Raw genomic sequence first — 25349 nt, forward strand, 5'->3', positions numbered from 1 at the left:
TTTTACTTATTGTTGGCTAAAAAAAAAAAAAGATTTTTTTTTGTGTGCGTGACAGTTTTAACCTTTGCTAAGCACTTCCTGGATTGCATCCCTTTCCTCTATTACTCGATGTGCTGTAATTCATACCTTTACTTTATAAACCGTGCATCTTCATCAAAAGATGCTTCACAAGTAAATTGTGTTCCGTTACCCTGGACCACAGTGATACGTATAAATTGGAAATACTTCAACCAGAAAGAAATGGCTCATACACTTGTTTTCATTTATAATATTTCTTCAACAACTTGGTAATTACACGGTATCCAGTGGCATGTGGAAAATATCTATTAAAAAGCATAACGAGAAAAGAAAACTCGCATGGAATATGTATATTCAAGAGGCTTTATTTCCACAGGTCATTGTTTAAATCTGTCCTCTATACTTACAACTTCAACCTTGAAAAGTTTAGTGAATCATGTGAGTCCTATCAATATGTAATGTATTTTTAAACTTAAAAAAAAATCTGGGAATCTATCATCAGTAAACCAATGCTGGGAAGTTCACCTTAGAAGTCCTTTACTAATATTCAGTATAAATCATCCACAGATTGCGATCAACTTGCTTCTCCTCCATCATTGCTCTATTTTTGTATACAGGTGTAGTATGAACTTTTATATTGTAATAATACATTTTGCGCTTATTCAAATGTTTGTTACAAGGAACATTGACTATCAACTATAATTATTTCCATCCTCATCACACACATAGGTCAGTGAGGATCACAGAGACATTTGTTGACTTTAGTTTTATTTTTTAGTGTCAAAGCTTTCATGATAAACACTATCTCTTTTCCAAATAGTTTCATCTTCTGTCTAGATGTACAATTTTTTTTTCATGTGAAAATTTTGTCTGTTACCTTACAAAGGACAATCCTGATACTAGAACCTCTCCAGTAGTTCTACTTCTATATGTGTTCTACTCTAGCCTCTCCAATAGTTGTCACAATTGTTCAGTGAAGTCCAAGTGCAGGTGTTTTTTGCTTCCATTTTGCAAAGGAGGTGACTAAAAGGCAAGATCATTAGTATGATCAAAAAACAAGCAGAATTTAAGCTGTTCATAGAGGGAGGAAAAGTTGATCAACATATTGATTTTTTTTCCCTTCGCCTTTGCTGAATTGAGATTTATGCACCATATTAAGACTCTTCTTTAAGCAGATAGGTTGACAGTTCTACAACCAGATAGTTCGTATCAGGCCCTTTTTGATTAAATAGATATAAGAAATTTGTCGAAACTGCAGTGCATTGATCTATTTTTAGTTTTGGTCTTTATAATCTTAAATTAAAAACTAAATGGTGTATATAAAGGTTAAGGACATTAAGATTCTTCCATCCAAAGGGATCCAAAGGTCTGTAAAACCCTCTACCAGCACGTGTGTGTTTGTGTGTGTTTGTGTATGTGTGTGTGTGTGCGTGTGTGTATGTACTACTGTGTAAGACTTGGGAAACAGGAGTAAGAAAGTGTGTCTGGCCCTACAGGGTTCTGTCTCCTGGGGAACACAAATGTGTAAATTTGCAAGTACAAAATAATGTGCCAAATGTTACCATGGGCATACAAGATGAGGTATCTGAGCTCAATCTAGGCAGTTCAGAGGATTAGGGAGAACAGTCCAGAGATACAGGATGTTTTTGTTTAGTTTTTCTTTTTGCCTAATGCTATTAAAACTTAAAAGGATAGAAATTGAGGAAAAACAAGCACTACTCTTTTACAAAGTGGATTATGAATTGACTCCATTTAATACAATGAACTGTTTATTGAGAATGTGGATTTGGTATTTAAAAAGAACCTGGCTCTTAAGGAGTTTATAAATCAAAGGTTGGATATGAGAACAACTACACCAGATTTTCAATATAAAGCAGAATTAAATGCATTCTGCCACAGAAATGCAAACGGCAGGCCATGGGGAAAAGATAGGAAGATTTTTAAGACTTCAGTAAAGGGGATTTTGCATTAAGCTGAGTTGGAGGTCAGTTGATGGAGGTCAGTTGGAGGCAAGATGATGAAGGATTTGTGTTGAAAAGGATCGTGCTGCCTGCTCTGCATAGCCGGTGTGGTCCTCGTCCGACATGCCTGAAACATGGAGTGCCTTCTGAGATGTGATGCAAAAGAGAGACTAAAGAGAGCATATGGCTACATGGAGCCCCATGCTTAGAGTTTGGGGTAAATCCCTAGACCATGGAGAGCCATTAAAAGTATTTGATGAGGGGTGTGATATAATTCAATATGAATTTTAGGGAGATAATTTCTGACACACAGAAAATGGAGAGTAACTGCCGAGTTTTGTAACTAGTGAAAGAGTTTAAGATTCCAAATTAAGATTATTGTTCTGAAGACTGAGAAGAAAGAGTTGCTCTATTGGAGGTAGTGGGTAGGTATTCTGTCAAGGGAATGATCGAACCATAATGGATTATTAAATCTATTACATTTTTTTTTTCAACGTTTATTTTATTTTTGGGACAGAGAGAGACAGAGCATGAACGGGGGAGGGGCAGAGAGAGAGGGAGACACAGACTCGGAAACAGGCTCCAGGCTCCGAGCCATCAGCCCAGAGCCTGACGCGGGGCTCGAACTCACGGACCGCGAGATCGTGACCTGGCTGAAGTCGGACGCTTAACCGACTGCGCCACCCAGGCGCCCCAAATCTATTACATTTTAGGGTGCATGTCGTGGGTGCTTTGATTTTCCGGCATGTATGGCTTATGAAGGATCCAGTACGGTGTGATATGTTCTCACATTGTTACCATACACAGTGCTGACATAATGATATAGAGAAAACTCATGATTGTACCTCCTTCTCTACTGATTCTTTTGCCTTACCATGAGGTAGACCCAGCGAAGGGGTGTGTGCTCCTCACTGTGTTTATTTGGAAAAAAAATATATTAATGTAAACATCTACTTTGGAGTCACAACAAATATTTTTAAAGGGATTTAGGAATCCATGCACTAAAGGTGAGCTTTGTGTGGTGATTAATGAATCAAGGTGTTGTTGTTATTGTTTAGATGAATCACAAGATCATGTTTACAAGGGTATTTGCAAATGAAATAGACATAACATTGTGAAGTTCTACTCTGCCCAAAATATGAGGACAAATATTTGTTTTTGAGTGTGGTTTTCATTTATTGTTAATTCCATTGCCATATGGTGGGACCATGGAATGCTTATCTATTTCTTTTTCTGCACAGAGGTTTTTGCTATGGAGAATAGTGCTTATTTAGTCTGCAATAGTCATTCACAAAGATCACGTGTACCTGTGTGTGTGTGTGCGCGCGCACATGCGCATGTGCGTTGCACACATGTTTTTTACCTAAGCGTGCCATTAAGTCATTCTGCACTTACAAGTTTTTCTTTGCTGAGGTTTTGTGTGGTTTCTTTGTTTTTGTTTGTTTTTTGTCTTCGTAGTAGAGGAGAATAGTAGTTTTTCCCTAATAGCGTGGGTTTCAGTCCACCTCTTAAGATTAGTATTAGCGCACACTGTTTCACAGAGTAAATGTCTGAATGCATCTGATAATCGGGTAGCCATCTTAACATTTCAAAGTTGGTCATCCACTTGTAACTACAGATGCTTACACGAACTTTGCAAGGACACTCGAAGCAATTTTCTGCTTGTGAATTCTGGCAGTGATTACAAGCCTAGTGATGCTCCAGAGAGAGGGGTGTGTGTGTGTGTGTGTGTGTGATGGTGGTAATAATTGTGGGTGGGGCGGGGGTGTAGACATCTGATCCTCTAATGATTAGAGAAACCAGAGATATGAATCATTTTTTCCTTTAAGTTCTTAACGCTGTCGGTTGACCATCAGCTCAGGATTTAATGTGTGGTATGTATTGAAAAGGAATGTGCCTTCTCTCCCTTACCTGGATACCGCAGGAGCATCGTACCCCCATGCCATGGAAACAGCAACTAGTTGACAGGAATCAGTTAAATGAATCGTCAGGGCTGGTTCTTCTATATATGGTAGTCCCTAATGAGACCTAGAGACATGGCAAGCCTTTGATTAAAGACACGACCTGTCTATCCCCTTGAGGGTCTCTGTGGTCACTGGATCATTCTCTGTTGTTTCACACCAAGGTCAGTGGGAGCGTATAGACTCTTCTAAATCTTGGAAGCAGGGATGCGGTGAGGAGGGGATAAAAAAGTAGCTGGGAGAAGTGCGTGGAGCTGTGGGGGTCCTTGAAGTGTCAGCAGCTTAAAACAACCTGTTTTCATCCATCATCAGCGCTTGTCTCGGGACTCCAGTTTTTTGGTCTGTGTTACTGAGTGTGGTGGAGCGTTTTGCTGTTCCAGAATGCCAAGGAAGGAGCCTTCTGCCAAGTATAGAGTGCGTTGACGGAAACCACGAGAAGCGCTCAACTTCTTTAAGACTTGGGGGTGATCAGGGTGGGGGTTGCATGCACCCCTCTTTCTCTGACTTGTCCTTTGGCTGCAGCTTTTGATGTGTCCACCGCACGGGACAGCAGTTCCTCTCTGGATGCAAGGTCTTATTGCCTAAAGTGGAGGTTGAGCCTTCCAGCAGCCCCTCTCCAAACCCCCCCCTCCCGATTTCATGATCCTGGTCGCAGTATCACCATGTGACCTCAGGCGACCCACTAGGCCTTTCTTGATCTCAGTGTCCTTATCCGTTACCAGGGAGAGTGAATCCATTCAATGTGAGCGTGAAATGAGTTCCCATGTAGAGAACATTAAGAAGAGTGCTCGACCCCTAGGAAGCACTCTGTAATTCAAACTACTGTGATTCCCAGCTTTCCTGAGAGAGAGAGAGAGAGAGAGAGAGAGAGAGAGAGAGATGGAATAGTAGCCCTGAGGATGACTTCAGAAAATTAAGCAATCCCCCATATTTCAAGAATGCAGCCTTTCCATATGGTGGGTACACATGTGGTACAGTGACCCGCCAGATAATTCCGCACTGAGCAGGGCTAAATTGTAACTTGCGCCAGTAATTAATTTTTTTGTATGAGTGAGTCCCGATATAAATTACAGAAACTAAAAGGTGAATCAGCTATTTACGTGTTCTGAAGCAGAGTATAAACACAGCTGTCACAATGTGGTAGATAGAAGAATCGCTTACAGAGACAGTGGTGCAAAAAAGCGATACCTTCGGCACCTACCGTGGCAGGAAGGAAACATACCATGGGCACAATTCCCTAAGTAGTTTCCCGCATCTTACATTTTTGAAAGGGTGCAAACACAGTTCTGGGCGGCAGTGAGAAGCCTCATTATTTGGTAAATTGGCTGTTTGCATTCATGTTAATCGAAGTCCAGATGATAGCGGTTCTAGGGGATGAAAGATTGTGGAGATGACAGATTGGGTCCTGTGTGTTGCGGGTTATGAAGTTCAGGAAAATGTGTAATTATGTCTGAGTTTCCTAAGGTTCTTCTGTTCAACATAATGTTCTGACATACAGTGGGGACGGTTCCGGATATGAAATGCAAATTAGTAGGTGCTGGCCGTGCTGCTGATGCCGGGGTTAATCATGCAAATCTAATGCAGTTCTTGGTATTTCAAGAAAGGTTTGAGCTGAAGTCGCAGGCACATACTGATTTAACATTCCTACTTCAGAGAGCAGTGTAATTTTTTTTTTCGGCTTCACATTTTGAAATATAGAACAGGATTTGGAGGCGGATTTAGTGGCTGGACATCCATCCATACTTGTTAATCATGAAAGGGGGTGGGAGGGAAGGGAACCCTTAAAGAATGTGGGGATTTCTAAGCAGATTACATATTTTATTAGATCGAAATTTACAAGTGTTCTGTAGCAAGTCCCTTTGCTTGGAATAAGATCAAATCAACCGATTACACAGGTTTACTGAATGCTCTGTTCAAAGAAGATGGTCAAAACTGGCAAGGACAGATCAAATAAAAATTAACACCACCACAAGTTCCTAACTTTGGGAATTCTAGGAAAAAAAATACCTTTGGAAATGAGACTGTTTACAGGAAGAAATGAAATTGTCTTGCTCACAAGTGCAAGCTGACGCATTCTAATAGCCTTTCTGCTGTGCACAATAAGCATCAGCTTATCTTTCCAAGAACAATAAAATTTCATGTACTGCTGCCTGACATAAGAATTATTTTTACCTATCTCCATATCGCTGACGCTCTTGTAAGTTAATCTCATCTCACATGAATTTTTCACCAGCTTCACTCTGATGTTGATAAAGGAGATGGTTCCATCAAATACATCTTGTCAGGCGAAGGGGCAAGTTCCATTTTCATTATTGATGAGAACACGGGGGATATCCATGCTACCAAGAGGCTGGACCGAGAGGAGCAGGCCTACTATACGCTGCGAGCCCAGGCGCTGGACAGGCTCACCAACAAGCCCGTGGAGCCCGAGTCCGAGTTTGTCATCAAGATTCAGGACATCAATGACAACGAGCCCAAGTTCTTGGATGGCCCATACACTGCAGGAGTTCCTGAAATGTCGCCTGTGGGTAAGTCAAGGCATGCTAGTCTTCAGTGTCTGGTCTTAGAGAGTTTGTATTAAAATCATACCATTGGGCGGCTCAGTCGGGTAAGCGTCTGACTTCGACTCAGGTCACAATCTCACAGGTCATGAGTTCGAGCCCCATGTTGGGCTCTTTGATGACAGCTCTGAGCCTGGAACATGCTTCGGATTCTGTGTCTCCCTCTCTCTCTGCCCCTCCCCTGCTCATGCTCTGTGTCTCTATCAAAAATAGATAACCATGAAAAAAATGAAAGAAAAATCAAATCATTGTAGGTACTGAAAAAAAAAATCACATTAGTATTGGTATAGCAGTTTCCAGGGAGAGTGAGGGGGAAGACTGAGATGTGTTAATAGCCAGTGCCTACATCTAATTATTCAAGTCATTATTTTATTTGGAAAATTATTTTTTTCCAAATAAATTTATTTGGAAAATTTTTTTGGAAAAATTTTTTTCCAAAAAAATTTATTTGGAAAATTAGTTTTTCCTTTCACACGGAGATCTCAAAATCTTCAGTAAATTATTCAAGCCTTGCCTTTTCCTTTCAAATGTAATATTTAACTTTAAAAAAGATTAAAATTACACCTAAGAAATTAAAAAAGAATATGCTTCCAGACTTTGCCCTGCGATAATCTCTTCTTTCTCCTGATTAATATTAATGATTCACTCTTCTGAGAATGCTTCTGTGGCCGAGGTATCAGGCAGGCCATCTAACGTTTAGGTCAGCTGGTCTACTTGCTTGTAGAGTGTGCTTGAACTCAAAAATGCCCCTCCGTATGCCACCACTAATTTTTTTTGTAATTTCTCCAGAAACTTAAATGTATGAAAATTTATGCTGAATAGATAATAATGGTAAAGCGATACTCTGTTTGAGATATGTAAGAGAGTCATGAAGTCTATTCTATTCGAAGGCCTTTTCACATTGCCCCATTACTGGAAAAATAGAAAGTAAAGTACTATCGGTATGTACTTTACTTACATCAGATAATATAATTTCAGTTTTAAACTATTTATTCAGATACCTTTGGAATATTTTTTAGCCGGTATGAAATTTTAGATGATCTCATAAAACAATAAAAAAAAAAAAAGATGGGAGCTTAAATAGACCAGTTGAGTTAGATATTTATTTCCTGTCATTTTCAGTTTTGAAATAAGACATGCATTTAAAGTAGTAATTTTAACATGTAAAAATTTTACCCATTGTGATTTGTTTCATTAAATAAGGGCCACTTTATTCATTCCAGCGTTCAGTCAACATGTCTACCATGGTAGTGGAAAAGATGTGTGTTATGTGTGCCCTTGAGGAGAATCACAATTTAGTGCCCCTAAATTTCTGTGTCTAGCAGATGGAAAGGGAAAATTATTTGGGGCACCATTGCTCTAGCTGCTAAAGAAATAGAAACTGAAAATGAGCCAGAGGAATACCATGTTCATGGTCAGGAAATATTCTGAACTACGACGGCAGGATCTCACCATAGTCAGCTTGCATGGAGGAACTTCTTTAACCAAACAGGCATATTCATACTTTCTCAGTACTGCCCACGTCTTCGGAGTGCTTCTTGCTGTTGCTTAACTGCACAGACAACTAGGACAACAGCAGCCACAACAAGATTTTGGAGGTTTTAGAGAAAAGAGAAGGCACATTGTCCTCTCCAAAGCACTAATGTTTGGAAAAACAGGAAGCTTTGAGGCGTGTGTAAGCAGTTCGGTTCAACTCTGTAATTTTCACGTTGACATGTTGGGCTTTCTTTGTTGGCTTGCTAAGGTTTTCCTTTGCTACATAGAATGTAGCCACGCAAACTGGATTAATGTGAACTTTTTTCTTTTAGAGGCTAAATAATGCACTGTAGTTTTGATTTCAGTGGTACCACTCTGATATCAAACAGCATGATTATCATGCGCACATGCAAGTTATTTTAGCTATTTGACTCCAACAGGTTCAGGGCCTTTTAGGAAATGATTTTTAGGTGTCTTCTGGATTTAATTGACATTAATTGGGACCACTAAAATAATATCGGAATTTAAACTAAGAACAGTAGATATCTACATTAAATATGTGGATCCAGAGTGAGTTGTAGTTTATCAAAGTGTTTAATTCTAACCAAATACTTATAAAAACCATTAAGTAATATGGCATATACAACACAAGCATTCATTGTTTAATATTCATGGGTGTGGTTTTCGATGGATGCTAATTTTAGATTGAAAACCTGCTAATAAGTCCTTAGGATAGTTCATCTTCTCCAGAAGAGCATAGATAAGCATGGACAATTAAAATTACTTAAAAGTATGTATACATGTGTGTTGGGTGTACATACATATGAGTTTATATATAAAGTAAGTTTCTTAGTGAACATTTTATTTATTTATTTTTTTTAATTTTTTTTTTTCAACGTTTATTTATTTTTGGGAGAGAGAGAGACAGAGCATGAACGGGGGAGGGGCAGAGAGAGAGGGAGACACAGAATCAGAAACAGGCTCCAGGCTCTGAGCCATCAGCCCAGAGCCCGACGCGGGGCTTGAACTCACGGACCACGAGATCGTGACCTGGCTGAAGTCGGACGCTTAACCGACTGCGCCACCCAGGCGCCCCTCTTAGTGAACATTTTAGAGAAAAAAAGTCATATACAACCAAATTTACCAAAATGGTTTTATTTTGTTTAGGCTCTTTCCCTTTCAAAAGAATTAGAAAATCAATACTTAAGCATATTACCAGAGTAAATATTGCTGTAAAGATGGTACAGTGTAGAGAAAATAGAGAATATCAAGGTCATTGGTTCTAACATTTTAAAATGATCTCAATTTAATTCTTAATATTTTTAAATATACATCATTCACTATTTGGTCCTGCCAGGCATCCACACAGCACAATCAACTAAGTCTGTCAAATTAAAAAAAAAAAAAAATCAGAATTTAAACAACAGTGCCATATACATAGCTTCTTAATATGCACCTTTTTTTTTTTAAAGGAAACGGGATTGTTCATGAAAATCATAGTGTTGAAAAGACAATAGATTTGTAACAAAATGGACACCAATGACTTTTTTAAAGGGCTTAGAGAGGGAAATCTATTTAGAAATATATCAAGATGAAATTTTAGATTAAAAAATATTTTCAAAACATTTGAAACAAACTGAGAAGAATACATAAAGAGATTTGCCCCATTGTCATCAATAGGACAGAAATGATAAAACAGCATGTGCTTAAATATATAAACTAAGTAAATGTGAGTGACGGTTTTAAGATTATACTCCAAATGGAAATAAAAAGAACAGATCGCAGTAAGTGCTTTGCATGTGGAGTAAGTGAATATATAGTAAAATGAGGAAGCCTCAAAGCATTCTATCACACACACACACACACACACACACACACACACACAACCCTGCTGATGCAATTTTTAAAGTTGCTGTGCTACGAATTTTCTTCTTGGGGCGTGTGGTTTGCATTTGATTTAATGCTTTTGTTTTTAAATCAATTCATGGAAACAATGAAAACTAAAGCTGAAGAGATGCCACCTAATATCCAGTTAAGTGCATCCATCAGAAATTGTTTATTCAGTGAGTGAAGTTTCCTTTTCTGCCTGGCTCTCCTCGGCTCTAACAGTGAGACCGCCTCAGCGACTTGGGTGTCAAGATGCTGTTACTTGTCACACTGCCTTCTGTATGGTAACTGAGACTTGGAGAGATTGCTTTTGATAAAAACTTGTTACCTGCCCCTGATGGATGAGAGGCCGAAAATTTGAGTCCCATCCAGTTCTGAGTATACTCGTAATGCGCATCATCAATCTTACTTTTTTGCTAACATATTTTTGTACCCCTTAGATATTTCTGAGGGCTTCATTAGCATTTATCATCGTTTTGGGTGTGTCATCTACAAACCACATGTCCATTTTTCATTTGCCTTGAAGTAAGAAAAAAAAAAAAGAAAAGAATTCAAAACAAATCTAATGGAGAATCTTCAGCAGTGTGTGGGTTCTTCTGTGTTGTGGCATTTGGAAATTTTTAATTCATTGGTTTTTTGGATTGGCATGTAGGGACCTCAGTGGTACAAGTGACAGCAACGGATGCTGATGATCCTACATATGGCAACAGTGCCCGAGTGGTCTACAGCATTCTGCAAGGACAGCCATACTTCTCAGTGGAACCAAAGACAGGTAAAAAGTGAAATGTGCCTCTTCGTGTAACGTCATCATTTATCTGTTGGCATAGAATTAATATTAGTGATTTTTTAAAAAAAACCCTGTTATTTATTTTTTATCTTGATTTATTTTTGAGAGGTGGGGGGCGGGACAGAGAGAGAGGGAGACACAGAATCCGAAGCAGGCTCCAGGGTCCGAACTGTCAGCACAGGGTCGGATGTGGGGCTCAAACTCACAAACTGTGAGATCATGACCCGAGCCGAAGTCGGATGCTTAACCAACACAGCCACCTGGGTGCCCCATTAGTTGTTTTTATGCGATATACTTGGTACTGATAACGGATGCTACGTTATTACTGGGCTTTTCTCAGTGGGTGTCCTGTGGTAAGAAACAGCCGATGATTTATAGTGGCATTAACATCTTTTAAGAATATTTTATTACATTTATCAGAATTTCTAGCAGAATTAAACAGAGTATTATATATTTAAAAAGTATTGCAGCTGCTGTCTCCTGACAAGAGAAGAAAATCTTGATTATTTATGTCACGTGTTATTTTTGTCTTGCCTCCTCTAACTCATTCACAAAGGAATCGCAGGCAGTTAAATTTAAATCTCAAGCAAAAATCTCCCTGCCAGGTAGTGGAGTAGGTAGTCGGTTCTGTTTATCTGTCTGGAGTCTGGTTTACTCAGGGAAATTAGTTTATGTTTTTATTTTTGTCAATATATGAAATTTATTGTCAAATTGGTTTCCATACCACACCCAGTGCTCGTCCCAACAGGCGCCCTCCTCAATACCCATCACCCGCCCTCCCGCCCTCCCACCCCCCATCAGCCTTCAGTTTGCTCTCAGTTTTTAAGAGTCTCTTATGCTTTGACTCTCTTCCACTCTAACCTCTTTTTTTTTTTCCTTCCCCTCCCCCATGGGTTCCTGTTAAGTTTTTCAGGATCCACATAAGAGTGAAAACATATGGTATCTGTCTTTCTCTGTATGGCTTATCAGGGAAATTAGTTTAAATGTAGCAATTCGGATGATGAGCTGCCCAATCAAAAATTAAGTTGATTCTTTTTTTTTTTTTTTTTAATTTTAAAAGAGAAACATATTTTTATGAGTTGCGAACCTGACTGTGGAATATGTGGTTGGTTGGCTAGGTGTTCTGTTTTGCTCTGGAGCTGGAATAATTTACATTAAGTAAGACCATAATTTGGAGCGCTGTTATCTTGGATAGAAAATAATGGTTTCTCTGTTCTGCTTTTCTGGCTCTGCGTGTTGGGGGTGGGGGGTGTGGAGATGGGTGGTTTGAGCCGATGATTTTCCTCACCACCATGAAATCCAGAATTTGTCCATGTTGTAACTGTTTTGTCTTCATCATGAAGAAAATTATTTTTCAAACAGCCAAGCTTATGATTAGGAATATTGGAGAGTACCTGTGACCTTCGATGCTGATTTGAATGCTACTCATACTGTGGTCCATATTTGTAAATGGTAATATTGATTCATTTTCAAATCAATGGATTTTGATTGATTTGAAAAGAGGATTGATTTGGAGGATCCATAGTGTAAGTGTCTTCTGAGAACGACAGGGGTAAGGTGCAGGAACAGAAAAATAAAATTCGATCCTAGCTCACCATTAGGATTTTTACAGAGACCGCGTTGCGTCTTTCATACCAATATGGTGGTAGAGTGTTGAAGCCACCTGGACAGTCTAACAGAGAAGAAACAGTTCTGATTAAGCAAGTATTGATGGAGAAGTAAACAAAAGTATTTGATTGGTGATATGAATCCTGTGACTATGGAATATGTGCTTAGATTTAACGATAGATCTGAGAAGCCTAAATTCACACACCCACCCATTCCCTTATATATCTACTCTTTACAAAGACATTGACAAGTTTCTGACAATTTGCTCACAAATTATACACTTCTGCATTATATAACCTGTCCAAAAATAGCAGGCACTAATCCCTAGGGTTCAATATTTTGCGGGAACTCTTGATTGGCCGGTGATTTTAGGTTTGTGGTAAGATAATAGTTTTTTTTCTGAAGTCCAGTGGAGGTAAGGCCTCTGATTAAGTGGACAATAGTCTGTGTCGTGGGATCACATGATTAGTACTTCAAATTAATTTTAATTTCAGAATCTCAAGGATCGTGTAGAGTAGGAGATGAATTTAGTTTAATTTTGTTTAGACTTTTTCATACTGTAATTATGGTAATCATTGGGACTTCTCTTTCTAGAGTCATTAGTGCAGAGAGATTCTGGGAATTTTTATCCTCTGCTAATTTCTCGTATGGATAGTGTATTATTTGCACAAATGTATTTTTTTTGACAGAAATGGAAAGTTTTCAATCCTTAAGGGCATGGAGATCTGTAAATGAAGTTTGACTTAGTCTTCATATTCGGTGTCAGTCTGATTTGTATCTATGTGTGAAATAATGTGATTCTTCTAAACCTTTAAATGGAAGAGTTTTTGAGAAGAAAGTAAAATGTTTGATAGGAAAACACTGAAAATATGCTAACTCCAGTATTTGTGAAAATAAGGCACAGAGCATCACTATTAGGTACATTTCTGTAAGTTTAACTTTGGTTTTCTCTTTTCTAATATTGACAATACCCACTACTGTTTATTAACCACACATCATGAACCTAGCATGGCTAAAACCTCCAGTCACATATTTCACCTGTCGCACTACTCACAACCCATGTGACCAGAGGGTAACTGTATTTTCTACCTTCATTTCTCCATCCATAAAACAAGAATGCAAGTAGCTGCAAAAGCCAACGTTAACAATTTGCTCTAACATGCTAAAGGAATGGCGCTAAGAGGAGGATAAGGCAGCCTTAAAAGGACTGTAGAGATGCCCATCCCCTGTCTCCGTGATGGCGACAAACTTCTAAGAAGGTTGTGGTCATTCTCAGGTGTTCATCTACTCTGTAACCTGCAAGCAAATAGATCCCGTGTTTCTGCCTATTTGATATGGGGCAGGACTGGCTACATAATTTGCAGTTCAAAATGGAAAAGCAGGTGCCGTCTTCTAAAATTAATAGGATTTCAAGATGTTATCAGCAGAGCAAGAAACCAAGCATGGGACCTGTGTGCCTGCAAAGGGCACGTGGCCAACGAGGCTGGCCCTGGAAAGTGGATTGAATGGGTAACGCCACTTGTCATTTAGGAGTTTCTTCTTAAACGTGAGAGGTGTAACTGCGTGATACGCACGTCATATGTGACATGCCTACTGGTTAAGTCATAATTTTACGCAAGTAATTTAGTCGTAATGAAGCCTGCCTCCCAAGTATGGCCTTTGACTGCGTTCCATTCTGTGGTGTGGCTCAAGGTGTGGAGGGCCCTCACTCCCATCAGGGCTTGCTGAGGACATCCTCTCACAGGTTGGAAGAGTCCATTCCTCAGCGACTCTTCATTTGAAGTTGGCTGCTTCAGAAGCTTCCATGTTTACTATCATTGGCTCTTCTCTGGCTTTTTTGGTTCTGTTTCACATGCTTCACTTATCGATAGACCAACCTAATATAAACAAGGCTTAGAGGCACAATTTAGGAAAGAGTGTAAACTAATAGGAAGAGATTCAGCAGGTACATCTAATGCGTCCCAGATCCGCACAGCCTGAAGCCCCGCAGCCCCGTGTCACCTGGGTCACGTGGTTGCCGAATCAACTGAGACCAGCCCAAGGCCTGAGTGTGCAGACGCCTGGCTTCAATGATTGTTTGGTTCTCTAAACTGGGGTCGATTTCAGAACCGGCTCTTATCTGTTACATTTAAGACATCTATAAATTCTTTAGAAGATTTCATGGTAAAAGAATATGCTTTAAAAAAACCAAAAATCATCAGTGGCTGGTAGGCAGAGAATCATCTGAAAATTTATTCCCAGACTCAAAAGCCAGAGAGATGTTCAGCAGTAATGAGGATAAATTTATGTTTCCTATGCCCAGTACTTTTTGTGACCATGGATTATAAACAAATGAAAAGTTCTGGGTGATTGGGTTAGACGATACATCTATAGAAAACTGATTATTTCAGGAAGCTTAACATCTGAGCTCATCTCTCTTTTGAAGAGCTACAGGATATATTCTCATCATAAGGGGCTTAAAATGACTGATTATTGAAATTAAATAATATTGTTGTCTTCCATGAAAATCTCACGGAGCTACAGGGATCTGGTTAGAAAAGACTAGCCTTTACAACTTCACAGTTACAGAGTGAACAATTTGCCGTATGTGTGTGTCCCTAATATATAGCAAAGTGCAAATCAACTCCAATGTATGAGAATTCTTTTCCAAATGTAGACAATTTTACTTAAAAGTAAAAAGCCAGCAAAAGTCATCGAACTGGAAATATATTTTGAATGTCCTGATGTAAATTCATTTCTCTCCCAATTATTCCAGTCTTGTCAAAAATATGCTTAATATTTGAGGTATTTGGAAATTACCTTTACTACCTGGATTACTCTGCAAACGTTGTGATGATTTTTGCTTTAGAAAAGTGCTATTTATAGGATTACATGTAAAGAAACAATTAGAGGTGTGAAAAATCAGTGAGTAACTTTGAATACCAGACTTTCTTAATAGTGCTATATTTCCTTACAAACATAATGCCACCAAGCAAAACCATGAAAGGATACAGTGTTCTCCTTGTTGAGTGGTTGAGATATTAAGGGCTCTCTCCACAACATAATAAAGGTGTGAGGACGAAAGTTCACTTGTACCTATTGATATTAGAAGGAAAAATAAGAGATGCGTAGAAATTAAAAAAAAAGAATGGGAAATGATTCTAAACATAACTCATTAATATTTTGTCATCTAATGATACACACTTAATGCTCCAGTATTCAAGATGGCCAATCCTCAATTTATTAGAAGAAAAAAAAAGGTTAGAAATAAATAAAGGATGATTAACATGAGAAACATAAGAAAGGAAAACAAAATGAAGAGGTTTAAGTTTAAGTCCCAGAACTCTTAGACAAAGATTATTTATGCTCATTATTACTGAGATCAGTGCTCACTGTTTTATGAATTGGGGTTAACATAAGTATTGAAGAACAAATATATAATATTCATAGAACCATGATGACACCAAGAAAAATATGTATTAGACACTTACCAACTGAACCAAATGACTGTTTCCTTCGATTTTCATGTCTCTTGGATATGTCATATATTAAACACAAGCAGTATGTAGAGAGCCAAAGACTTCAGTGAAGGAGTTACTTAAAGAGACCTTGTATTGCTGTGTTTGTAGCAGAGGTGCCCAATAAGAGAAAGTGGTTAATGTTTAAAAACAAAAGAAAACTGCCCAACTCAAAGAAGTGTAATCTAAGCACTTAAAATATGGATGTGCTGTTGATGTGTGTTTGTGTGGGGGGGATGTGTATTTGCTATCTAGTGCTCAGACTAAACAAAAGTATGGTTACTTAAGATAGTTTTAGTGCTGTTTAACTTGGAATCTTGGAACTGATAACAAATTGCTTAACTTTTAACTATACTATCGAAAAGTTTTTCTCATCTGTTTCCCATGCCTAGAACAGTTACCATACTGTAGAATATCATAAAGTATAGGGCAGGCCTAGTTTAGTGTCACCTAGGCTTATACTTCGTGCTAAAATATAACACAAACTGTATACGAAATATAACACATATATAAAATGTAACACGGCATTATTACATGTGTACGTTGAATTAGCAGCCTTTAAACTATTTAAATTGGCAGCCCTGAAAAAGTTATAAATTTGGAGAATATAACTTTTTGTGCTAACTATGAGGAAAGAAAGAACCTCCATCCCAATTTAAAGAGCTGTTTTCAGTTATTTTATTTCCAAAGAACCATCCTCCATCAAGCAACTTGGTATGAGAAGTGCAGAGTACCAGAGTTTGTCTTTGTCAGGTCTGAATCAGTGAGGATTTAAATTCTGACTTCCCCCTAAAAGGTAGATTCTGTTTAATAAAATACATTAGACATCTTTCAAGCTATGGTCCTACGTGGATTAGTAAGACAGTCTGTTGGAAACGATGAAATTGCAAGAAATCTTAAAGATGGCCTCATATTGCGAGTTTCAAGGTCTATATAGATCGTTTTTAAATAGGTTTTTTTGTTGATATCACCTTTGTGTACATGTACTAAGTATGTTAGGTATATAACACACATATAATTTGTATATTTACATATACATGATTAAACTAAATTCCACCCCATAATTAAATATTATTGCCTAACATACCTATGCAATAATTAAATAGTTATTAATATAAAACAACCAGTTCAGTGCAACAATGATTATTCTGTCAAGTTTCTCCACTGAGCATCATGAAACTCTGGAATCAATTTCTCATACATCCGAAGCCTTAAGTGTGGTCAATATTCAATGCAACTGATTAGAAGCAAATAACAACAAAACACATGAATGTTTTCAGTGTTGCTGATTTATATTAACATAGTTGTTCTCATCTTTGGTGCTTTGTCAGATCTTTAAGTATGGCATTAGATCATCCTGCATCATAACCACATCCACAAACATAGCCATAGGTTGAAATGGTGTTTTTGTTAATAAACGCAAATCATTCTCATTTTTTTCTTTGTAGACTATTTCAGTTCTTTTGCTCAAAGAGAGGTGGTAGGAACCATAGCTGAAAGGTTTTTGGTGATTTCATGTCACCTGTGAATGAAGTTGTTGGAGAGTGTGAAAGAGAAGAAAAGGAGAGTTTCGTGACCATGTACCTGTATGGGTAACTGCCTATCATTGTAGATAAGGACTTCATGTTACTTATTTATAAGTTGGTATTTCCTGAACCATATTTTCATAAAATCTAAACATCATCTCTCTCTCTCTCTCCAGTATCTAGAAGCCCTGCTTGTCCATGTTATAGTATTCTCTGTGTTTTGTAATATTGTGTATAATTATTGTACCCCCTGGTCTTTAATATGCGTTAAGATTATTTAAAATAAGCAAAACAACAAAAGGCAACAACTCAAGAGCAACTTGCTACCTCTGTCAGTGTTCTTTGCCAGTATAAATGCAATGATTCATGATGCGTTTTACTGGGATTTGAAATTTTACAGGAGTCATCAAGACCGCCCTTCCAAACATGGATAGAGAGGCTAAAGACCAGTATTTGCTTGTTATTCAGGCAAAGGATATGGTTGGTCAAAATGGAGGACTCTCAGGAACTACGTCAGTCACCGTGACCCTAACTGATGTCAACGATAACCCACCTCGCTTTCCTCGAAGTAAGCTGGTTTGTTAAATGTTCCAAGTCCCCTAATTTTCCTTGCCAGTCTATACAGATGTCTCTCAGAGGGAATTTTTCCAAATGCTTTTCAAACAAGTAATTATCTTATTACAGGGGCGTGGTTTTAATTCAGGAGTGTGGAAATCCTATCTTTATATTACTTCTGTCTTCAATATATTATGGTTTTTCTTTGGTTCACGTTTTTAATACCGGACAGTTACTAAGTTTGTTTATAGATTCATCTGTTCATTCTAAGATCTTCTTTGCACACATTCTGTAATTATGAGATTGTTGCCAATTAGTAACATTCAAATACATACATTCTGTACACTGACAGTATTGATTTATTTTTAAAGAGAAACATAGAAGAACATGCAGCATTTTCATTTTTTACTCTACGCTTTTTTTTTTTTTACCACTTCATGCACATTAAACATTCCTACAGCAATTCGACCACCTCTTTCTTGTGCAAACGTTCAGTGTTTCAAAAGTCAGTTCAAAGAACCAGAAAACCATATGGCCTCAATTTAGTTTCTATGACCAAAGTGGCTTTTGACTCAGCCAAAGAAAAGGAAAGAAAAAATCTAGGTAGATATGTCTTGATTATATAAAAGCATTTCATCTCAGTCACTTTTAGTTTTTTTTTTTCTTTTTTTTTGTGTGTGTGCAGTATTTCTTTACAACACTCAGGAAAATTAAGGAAATTGTATAGACTACAGTATCTCTAAAATGTTTGTTCTATAGAAGTGGGAAATTAAGCTCCCTTACAGATCTCAGAAACCAATAAACTCAAACAAGGAAGCTTTCTCTGTAAACATGAAGTTGCTATATTTTCCAGCAAATATTCCATCTGTGGATGTTTCATTTTTATTTTACACATTTTTCATATTTATATTATTGTACAACAGGCATTTTAAATTTTTTTAATGTTTGTTTGTTTGTTTATTTATTTTTGAGAGAGAGAGAGAGCATGAGGTGGAGAGGCACAGAGAGAGACACACACAGAATCAGAAGCAGGCTCCAGGCTCCAAGCTGTCAGCACAGAGCCCGACGCAGGGCTCAAACCCACGGACCATGAGATCATGACCTGAGCTGAAGTCGGATGCTCAACCAACTGAGCCACCCAGGCGCCCCTATACAACAGACATTTTAATGCCTCCACACAAAATAAAGTGAAATTACTTGAAATTCAGCATTCATAAAAAATGAGCTTACCCTTAATTGTGCCTTTGATACCTTATAATGGGAGAAGAGAGGAAGGTTTTGTAGAATAAACAAAACAATCATATAATTATATTGGGCTCACAATCAAATTAACTGTTCTTCTTTAAGCCTACAGTGATAAGAATTGATACTTAGAATTTGTGTTATTCCAGTTGTCATGATTGGATAAGACACAGTACAGGTTTTCTAGCTTACTCTAGATACTCTCCTGCTCATTAAAGTGAGGGAAGGCAAGAAGGGAAGGCTCAGATTTTCCGGACTGTCTGTAGCTAATATTCTAACCTTGAAATTTCTGGATTTTACTAAGGTCTCTTACGGATGTGTGAAAGAGATCACTTGAAAGTCATCAGCATCTCTTGTCATTATTATTATTTTTTTTTAATCAGTAACTTGTCACAAAATTTAGAAAATTGCCAACAATAGTAATTCTGAACTGAACACGTGGTCCCTTCATATGGATACATTTTCCTTTTTCAGTTCCTCTTGAAGAGAGTCTTTTCATAAGAAAGTGAAAATGCACCGTGTTTAACAACCAGAAGGGAATGGAATAGGTGGAAAAGGCAGGAAAAAATAGAAGATCAGGGAAAACTGTTTCTGAGGAGTTTTCTAGTTTCAAAGGGATGGTTCATGGTCATCTGCTTCCCAAACTTTTTTTTTTTTTTTTTGACTCTGAGGATGATGAAGAGGAATTTTTACAAATGAAAGTTTGAAAAGCTTCTCTGTTTTTGCTTCTCTTTCCTTTTGTTTGAATAATACGGCCTCTGCTCTTGTGCCATTGTGTTCCAAATCACTTCTACATAAACCCACACAGATGATCCTTCCTGATAAATCTATGAGCTAAAACAAGACCAATATTGTCTTTCATCAACTCCCTGGCCCAGTTTTCTGATACTTTCATAGTAACAGACACTGTGATGTAAATTCTAACAATAATTCATCGGTACTATTTAGACCTGTATTTGCCCATTGGAAGCCTAAGCTATACAATTTTTGTTTTTAATATTTACAGTAATTATATTTTAATTATGTCGATTCACTGGTTATCTAGTAATCTTCTTCATAATTGTTTTAAATATATTTTATTATTAAAAGAAGCGTATTTCCCACCACTAGAAAAACAGGAATCGAGATTCTTCTCACACCTTTCCTCAGACTGTTTCTGCTGTTATATAGTGATTATCTAACCATCACCATGAGATTTCTCGAGTCTCTATGAAACTCATCATTTATCTGATATTGCCTCAGCATCTTTTTTATGAACTATGAACACAAATTAAGCAAGGATGATGCAAAAGAACCAAATAGGTTTTATTGGTTAGCTTTTGTATAAAGTGTGTTCAATTCTTGATTTGAATTTCACAGGGTCTTACCAGTATAATGTCCCAGAATCATTGCCAGTGGCCTCTGTTGTGGCCAGAATCAAAGCAGCTGACGCAGATATAGGAGCTAATGCTGAAATGGAATACAAAATCGTGGATGGTGACGGATTAGGGATTTTCAAGATTTCTGTTGACAAAGATACACAGGAAGGAATCATTACTATACAGAAGGTAATATTTTCTTTATTCTTATTTTCTGGGAGGGTGACACCACGGAGCATACTAAGAACCATGTTTACTTTGATGGAATAATGTATTAGACAAAATGAATGGCCATATGGAAATATTGTTATGTTATCTTTAGGAAGAAAGCTATGCATTTACTTTTAGGTGTCAGAATCATAGAGAATCGCGAATGGCATTCATAATCATGCCCTGCAAGTCTGTTCTCTAAGTAAGAGGATAGACTTATCGTAGTTCTGTGACCGTAAGGCCCACTGGCACATTAACTGCAAACTGTCAGCACAAAGCCTGCCACCAGGTTTGAACTCACAAACCATGAGATCATGACCTGAGCTGAAGTCAGAGGCTTAACCAACTGAGCCACCCAGGCACCCCACAAATGTACTGTTTCAAATGTCCTAATGGAGAGGGGAAGATGTTTCTTTGTTGACTATTCCAGGAATGAAACCCTAAAATCAACCACAAGTCTTCGTTAGCAAACTAGACAAACACTCCATCTCTGTGAAAAAAAGTACAAACTTGGAAATAGCAACCAAAGTGTTGAAAACTTGCTACATTATCAGTTATTCCTTTTTAAAGTTTATGCTAATTGAAGTACTTAAAGAATTCATACAAACAGAGCATGAAAAGTTGTGAAGCCTATCATAATCCCTTAAGTATAAGTGCAGAGGAGATAGAAAATTATTATAATCCTAACTAAAGACTGTCATAGTATATTTAAATTAGCTCCCAACACTGATTAGATATGGGAGAAAATGAGCTGTTTACTCCCTTTGCTCTGTATAGACACGATCTTTGACAACTGTTAAATTAAAAAAAAGGGAAAAAGGAATTATTACAGAATATAGTCTTATTGTCTCAACTAAGTACTGAAAATTAAAACGTGAAAATCCCATCCCCCAAATAATGGAATTTTATGCCAGTCTGACAATCCAGGTGTATAACTCTGTAATTAACACTCCTGGATAATTAACACATGTCAATAAAGAAAGTTATATTTTAGTTGTTACCGGAAAACATATGTTTGATTTCAGGCCAATGGGCAAAACATTTCTGCAATTATTTCCAGTGGACAGCTGCTGTTTTAGCTCAGCTGGTGACAATCTGTGTAAAAAAGTTTTAATAACTAGGACAGGCCAACTGTTGGCAAAATGTTTTGTTGTCTAAAATAAAAGAAATGCAGTAAAGTACAGTGCTGCTCAGAGATTTCAAAGATTCAGCTGAAATATTCATCTGAAATCAGTCTGTTCATACTGAAAAATTTTTAATATATATTGAAATTATTTTTGTTGAACACGTGCATTTCATATATTATAAATAGAGCATAAATCATTGAAAAACATATGCACAAATATATATTTGATATTTGTTGCAGTAATAAAATTATGTCCAATTTCTTAATATTTTTTGAAGTTTTAGAGAATTGTTAATTCTGGTCACAGTCAAATAGGATACTTTTTTTGTTTTCTTTTTTAAATTTAAAGCTCTGAAGTCATTTCTAACTTCTCTTCTTTCTCCTTTTTGAGCCATATTAGCTCTTGGCTGTAGGTTTATTTGTATTTTTCTAGTCTTTAGCACTATCCTAAGGTTGGTTATCATTACTCACTCCAAAACTATTTTAAAAGCTCCTGAGCTCACAACCTGTTTCTAGCTTCTCAAATCCATCTTTTGTTTAAATTGCTGTTCAAAATTCAAAACCACTTTATTAGTCCAACTAGATTGAAAACAATCTCCCTTATACTAAGGAAATAGAGGAGAGTGATGCGACAAAGTGATAGGAGGCAGTAAAATAATCATTAAAGAGGTTATATATTTAGAAATTCCAAAGAATTCATTGAAGGATTTTTAGAATTAACAAGAGCTTTCAATATAAGAGCTACAGTAGTCAATTTCAGTGAAATTGGGGTCTGTATTTCATTCCAGGTAAAATGTTTCCAGAAGTTCCTCACAGGGAGCACAGTGAGCAAAAACCTGTATGAGTCCCATAAATTCAGTATTCTTTCTGTACTAGAGAGTAGTGAAATCATCTGTGAAATCCAGAATGGATTTTTGAAACTGAGTCACGAGAGCATTCTTACTAAAACCGGGAAATTCTGAAAGAAGACAAAGGAAGCATTCTTCCGTTGTTCTTAGACTATTTTAAAATCTTCATTTAGAAAAACAATAGAATGCTATGGGGAATCCATAAAAATGACTCTTTTTGCGATAGGTTTTTTAGTCTCTCCTAACTGTAGGAAAACATCTACAACCAGGTGCTGCTAGGATTTGATGTATGTATTTATTCTGATGATTGTGAACACCTCTAAAGATTATTTCACATTTGGACAACCGAGTCCCATTGTCTCCATTCAGATAGTCATTTCTTTTGGAATTAGGTTATTTTGTACCTGTGAACCGTGCTTCATAATCACCTGAACTTGTTTTCTCTCGACTCTGTAGTATAATAAAACTTCAGTTATTTGTTTTTTCATAAACAATGCACTGTCATAATTATAATGGGATTTATTCCAGTTTGAGAAGATTGTTGTCATATTTTGAGACATTTACATATGTTACACTTTGCACAGAGTGAACTTAAGAGCAGAGAGCGAAGAATAGGAAAACTGTCTTTTTAAAGAAGATACATTAGTAAAAGAGAAATATGTACAGAACTGTGGAAGATTACTTTAAGTTATGCTATTATTGCCCCCATGTCTTGTATAAAAAATGTTTATAAATAGGACCAAATAGGCAGAATCCACAAGGCTAAAGGTTTTTGTAGGTATTGCCACAGAATTAGTTTTCCGCAACTTAAATATTCCCTCTATACATTAGGAATAAACATGATTACATAGTTTAAGTGTTGTTTAAAAATTATGACAAAAATACAGTGATTCACAGTTAAAGTGCCGTACAAGCTGGTTCTTTGGCCATTTATGAATGATTTAATGATAACCTTGGCGAGCAGTTCTACAGGGCTTCAAAATTCACAAAGTGTCAACATAAATATTCCTCCATGTGAGTGAACACTGTTTTTTTTCCCCCACTTAGAAGTTCTTCTGCTTGCAGTCTCATATCCTAATTTACAGGGGGTGTCCTTTAGCTCTCTACTTTTCCTTTGAGATATGTCAGTCCTGTCTCTAAAGTACTTCAGTTTGCAATGCAAGACCTCAGCAGGGGTTAACGACGCAGTTTTGCTTTTCTAGTATTCATTACCATAGAGTCACAGTGCAGTAGAAAAGGATGTGTGTTCAAGACGCATTTCCTGTGAAGGACAAGTACACATTCCTCTCTGGCCAACAGATGGTGTTTGGTGGGTCACATGGTCACTGTCAAACAGCATATTTAAGCTGCTTCTGGCCGATTCTGTGCTATCTTCATAATCTCCTTATATTCATACCTTAAGAAATTCAGAATGACGCCAAAGCCACGAAATAATAAAGCATTACTGTAGAAGGATCCGTAAGGTGGCCCGCACCCATCCACCGCTGGGGAGAAAGAGTTCAAATACGCAGTTTCCTTCCAACCTTCAACTCGGCCGCAAGGATTTCTGAGCTCCCGGGTTTACCATCTTGTTATTGAAACGTGTCCTTTGTCGACTACTTGAAGTGCTGAGGGGCTAATCCCCAGAGTCAAGTTTGTATTTCAGCATTTTATATAAGGCTGTTTGTTGGTGTATAGTGGAGGAAACTGACAACATTCACAATTCTTCTTTTTTCTTATTATTACATTTTTCTTTCAAGGATCCAATTCAATTAATCCCGCTGTGGAGGCACGTTCCTCAAAACGGAACAAAGATGTTTCCCTTATTTGACCGTGAAAGGCACAAATTTGGAATTAAAGGCTGACTGTCATAAGGTTAATACAGTAACTCTAGTTGACTTCTGAATTTCAGGTTATATTTTCCAATTAATTCAACCCATTGTTACTGTATATATTTAAGTAGATCCTTCTGTCATTTTAATCATTATGCTCATGGGTGCATATGTATAGACTCTCTGCATATCATCGTATAAACTTACCTGTATGTGAATAGCCAAGAGTAGAGATAAATTTAAGGTCTTAAAAAGGAAGAAATTGACAGTCTCTGAAGGAAGTTGATAGTAATGTACATGTCAACGCATGATAGTCTTGATCAAAGAGGCAAAGGCCATGTTCGCTTGGGAGTATTTTCTGTTTGCTTTGATTTTTGATAGTTATCAGAGCAATGTTCTTGGAATATATGTATGTCAAAGACATTTTTCAGTGAGTCCATCACTATTTTTTTTTTTTTTTTTTTTTTGCTTAGTATAAACAAGTCACAGATAATGTACAAACTTTTCCTTTACTTCTGTCTCTTTTTCCACGGTGTGTTGTATCCTAAATTAGCTTCAGTGGGTAGGCTTCCAAGAAAGAGATATTTAAGAAAGAGATAAGAAAGGATTTAGTGATTGTGTAAGAAAATTGGAGAGAGAATTTAAGGAGAAAACTAATGTTTCTAGCATGAGTAACTGGGTAAGTGTGTCCTTGAATAGGGGTGTGCAAATGATTAATATGGTTTGGAATACACATGAAGCGCCTATGATATCTGGATAATAATGTCTAGGAGGTCATGAATAAGGATTTGCAGCTTAAGGCAGAGGCCTGGAGTACAAACTTAGGTCTGGGAGGCATTACCATATGCATGACAATTACAATTTAAAGGGACACTGGAGAATTCCCTAAAGCATGTATGGAAAGTAAGGGAAAGAGG

At 37.3% G+C, this 25349-nt stretch overlaps 1 protein-coding gene across 6 annotated transcripts in view; it reads left to right on the top strand.

The window, feature by feature from the left end:
- CDH7 (cadherin 7) overlaps positions 1-25349 on the top strand; it is a 128690-nt gene that overhangs the window by 50356 nt on the left and 52985 nt on the right. For all 6 annotated transcript variants that reach the window (XM_086683185.1, XM_086683182.1, XM_086683187.1 and 3 more), the window contains 4 exons: positions 6174-6468; positions 10517-10636; positions 17683-17850; positions 20439-20626. In XM_086683185.1, coding sequence (XP_086539311.1) covers positions 6174-6468; positions 10517-10636; positions 17683-17850; positions 20439-20626 — 771 coding nt within the window. The remainder of the gene's footprint in view (positions 1-6173; positions 6469-10516; positions 10637-17682; positions 17851-20438; positions 20627-25349) is intronic.

The sequence above is a fragment of the Puma concolor genome, chromosome D3, assembly GCF_028749965.1.
Source record: "Puma concolor isolate L17-30 chromosome D3, mPumCon1.1.hap2, whole genome shotgun sequence".
Classification (NCBI taxonomy): Eukaryota; Metazoa; Chordata; class Mammalia; order Carnivora; family Felidae; genus Puma; species Puma concolor.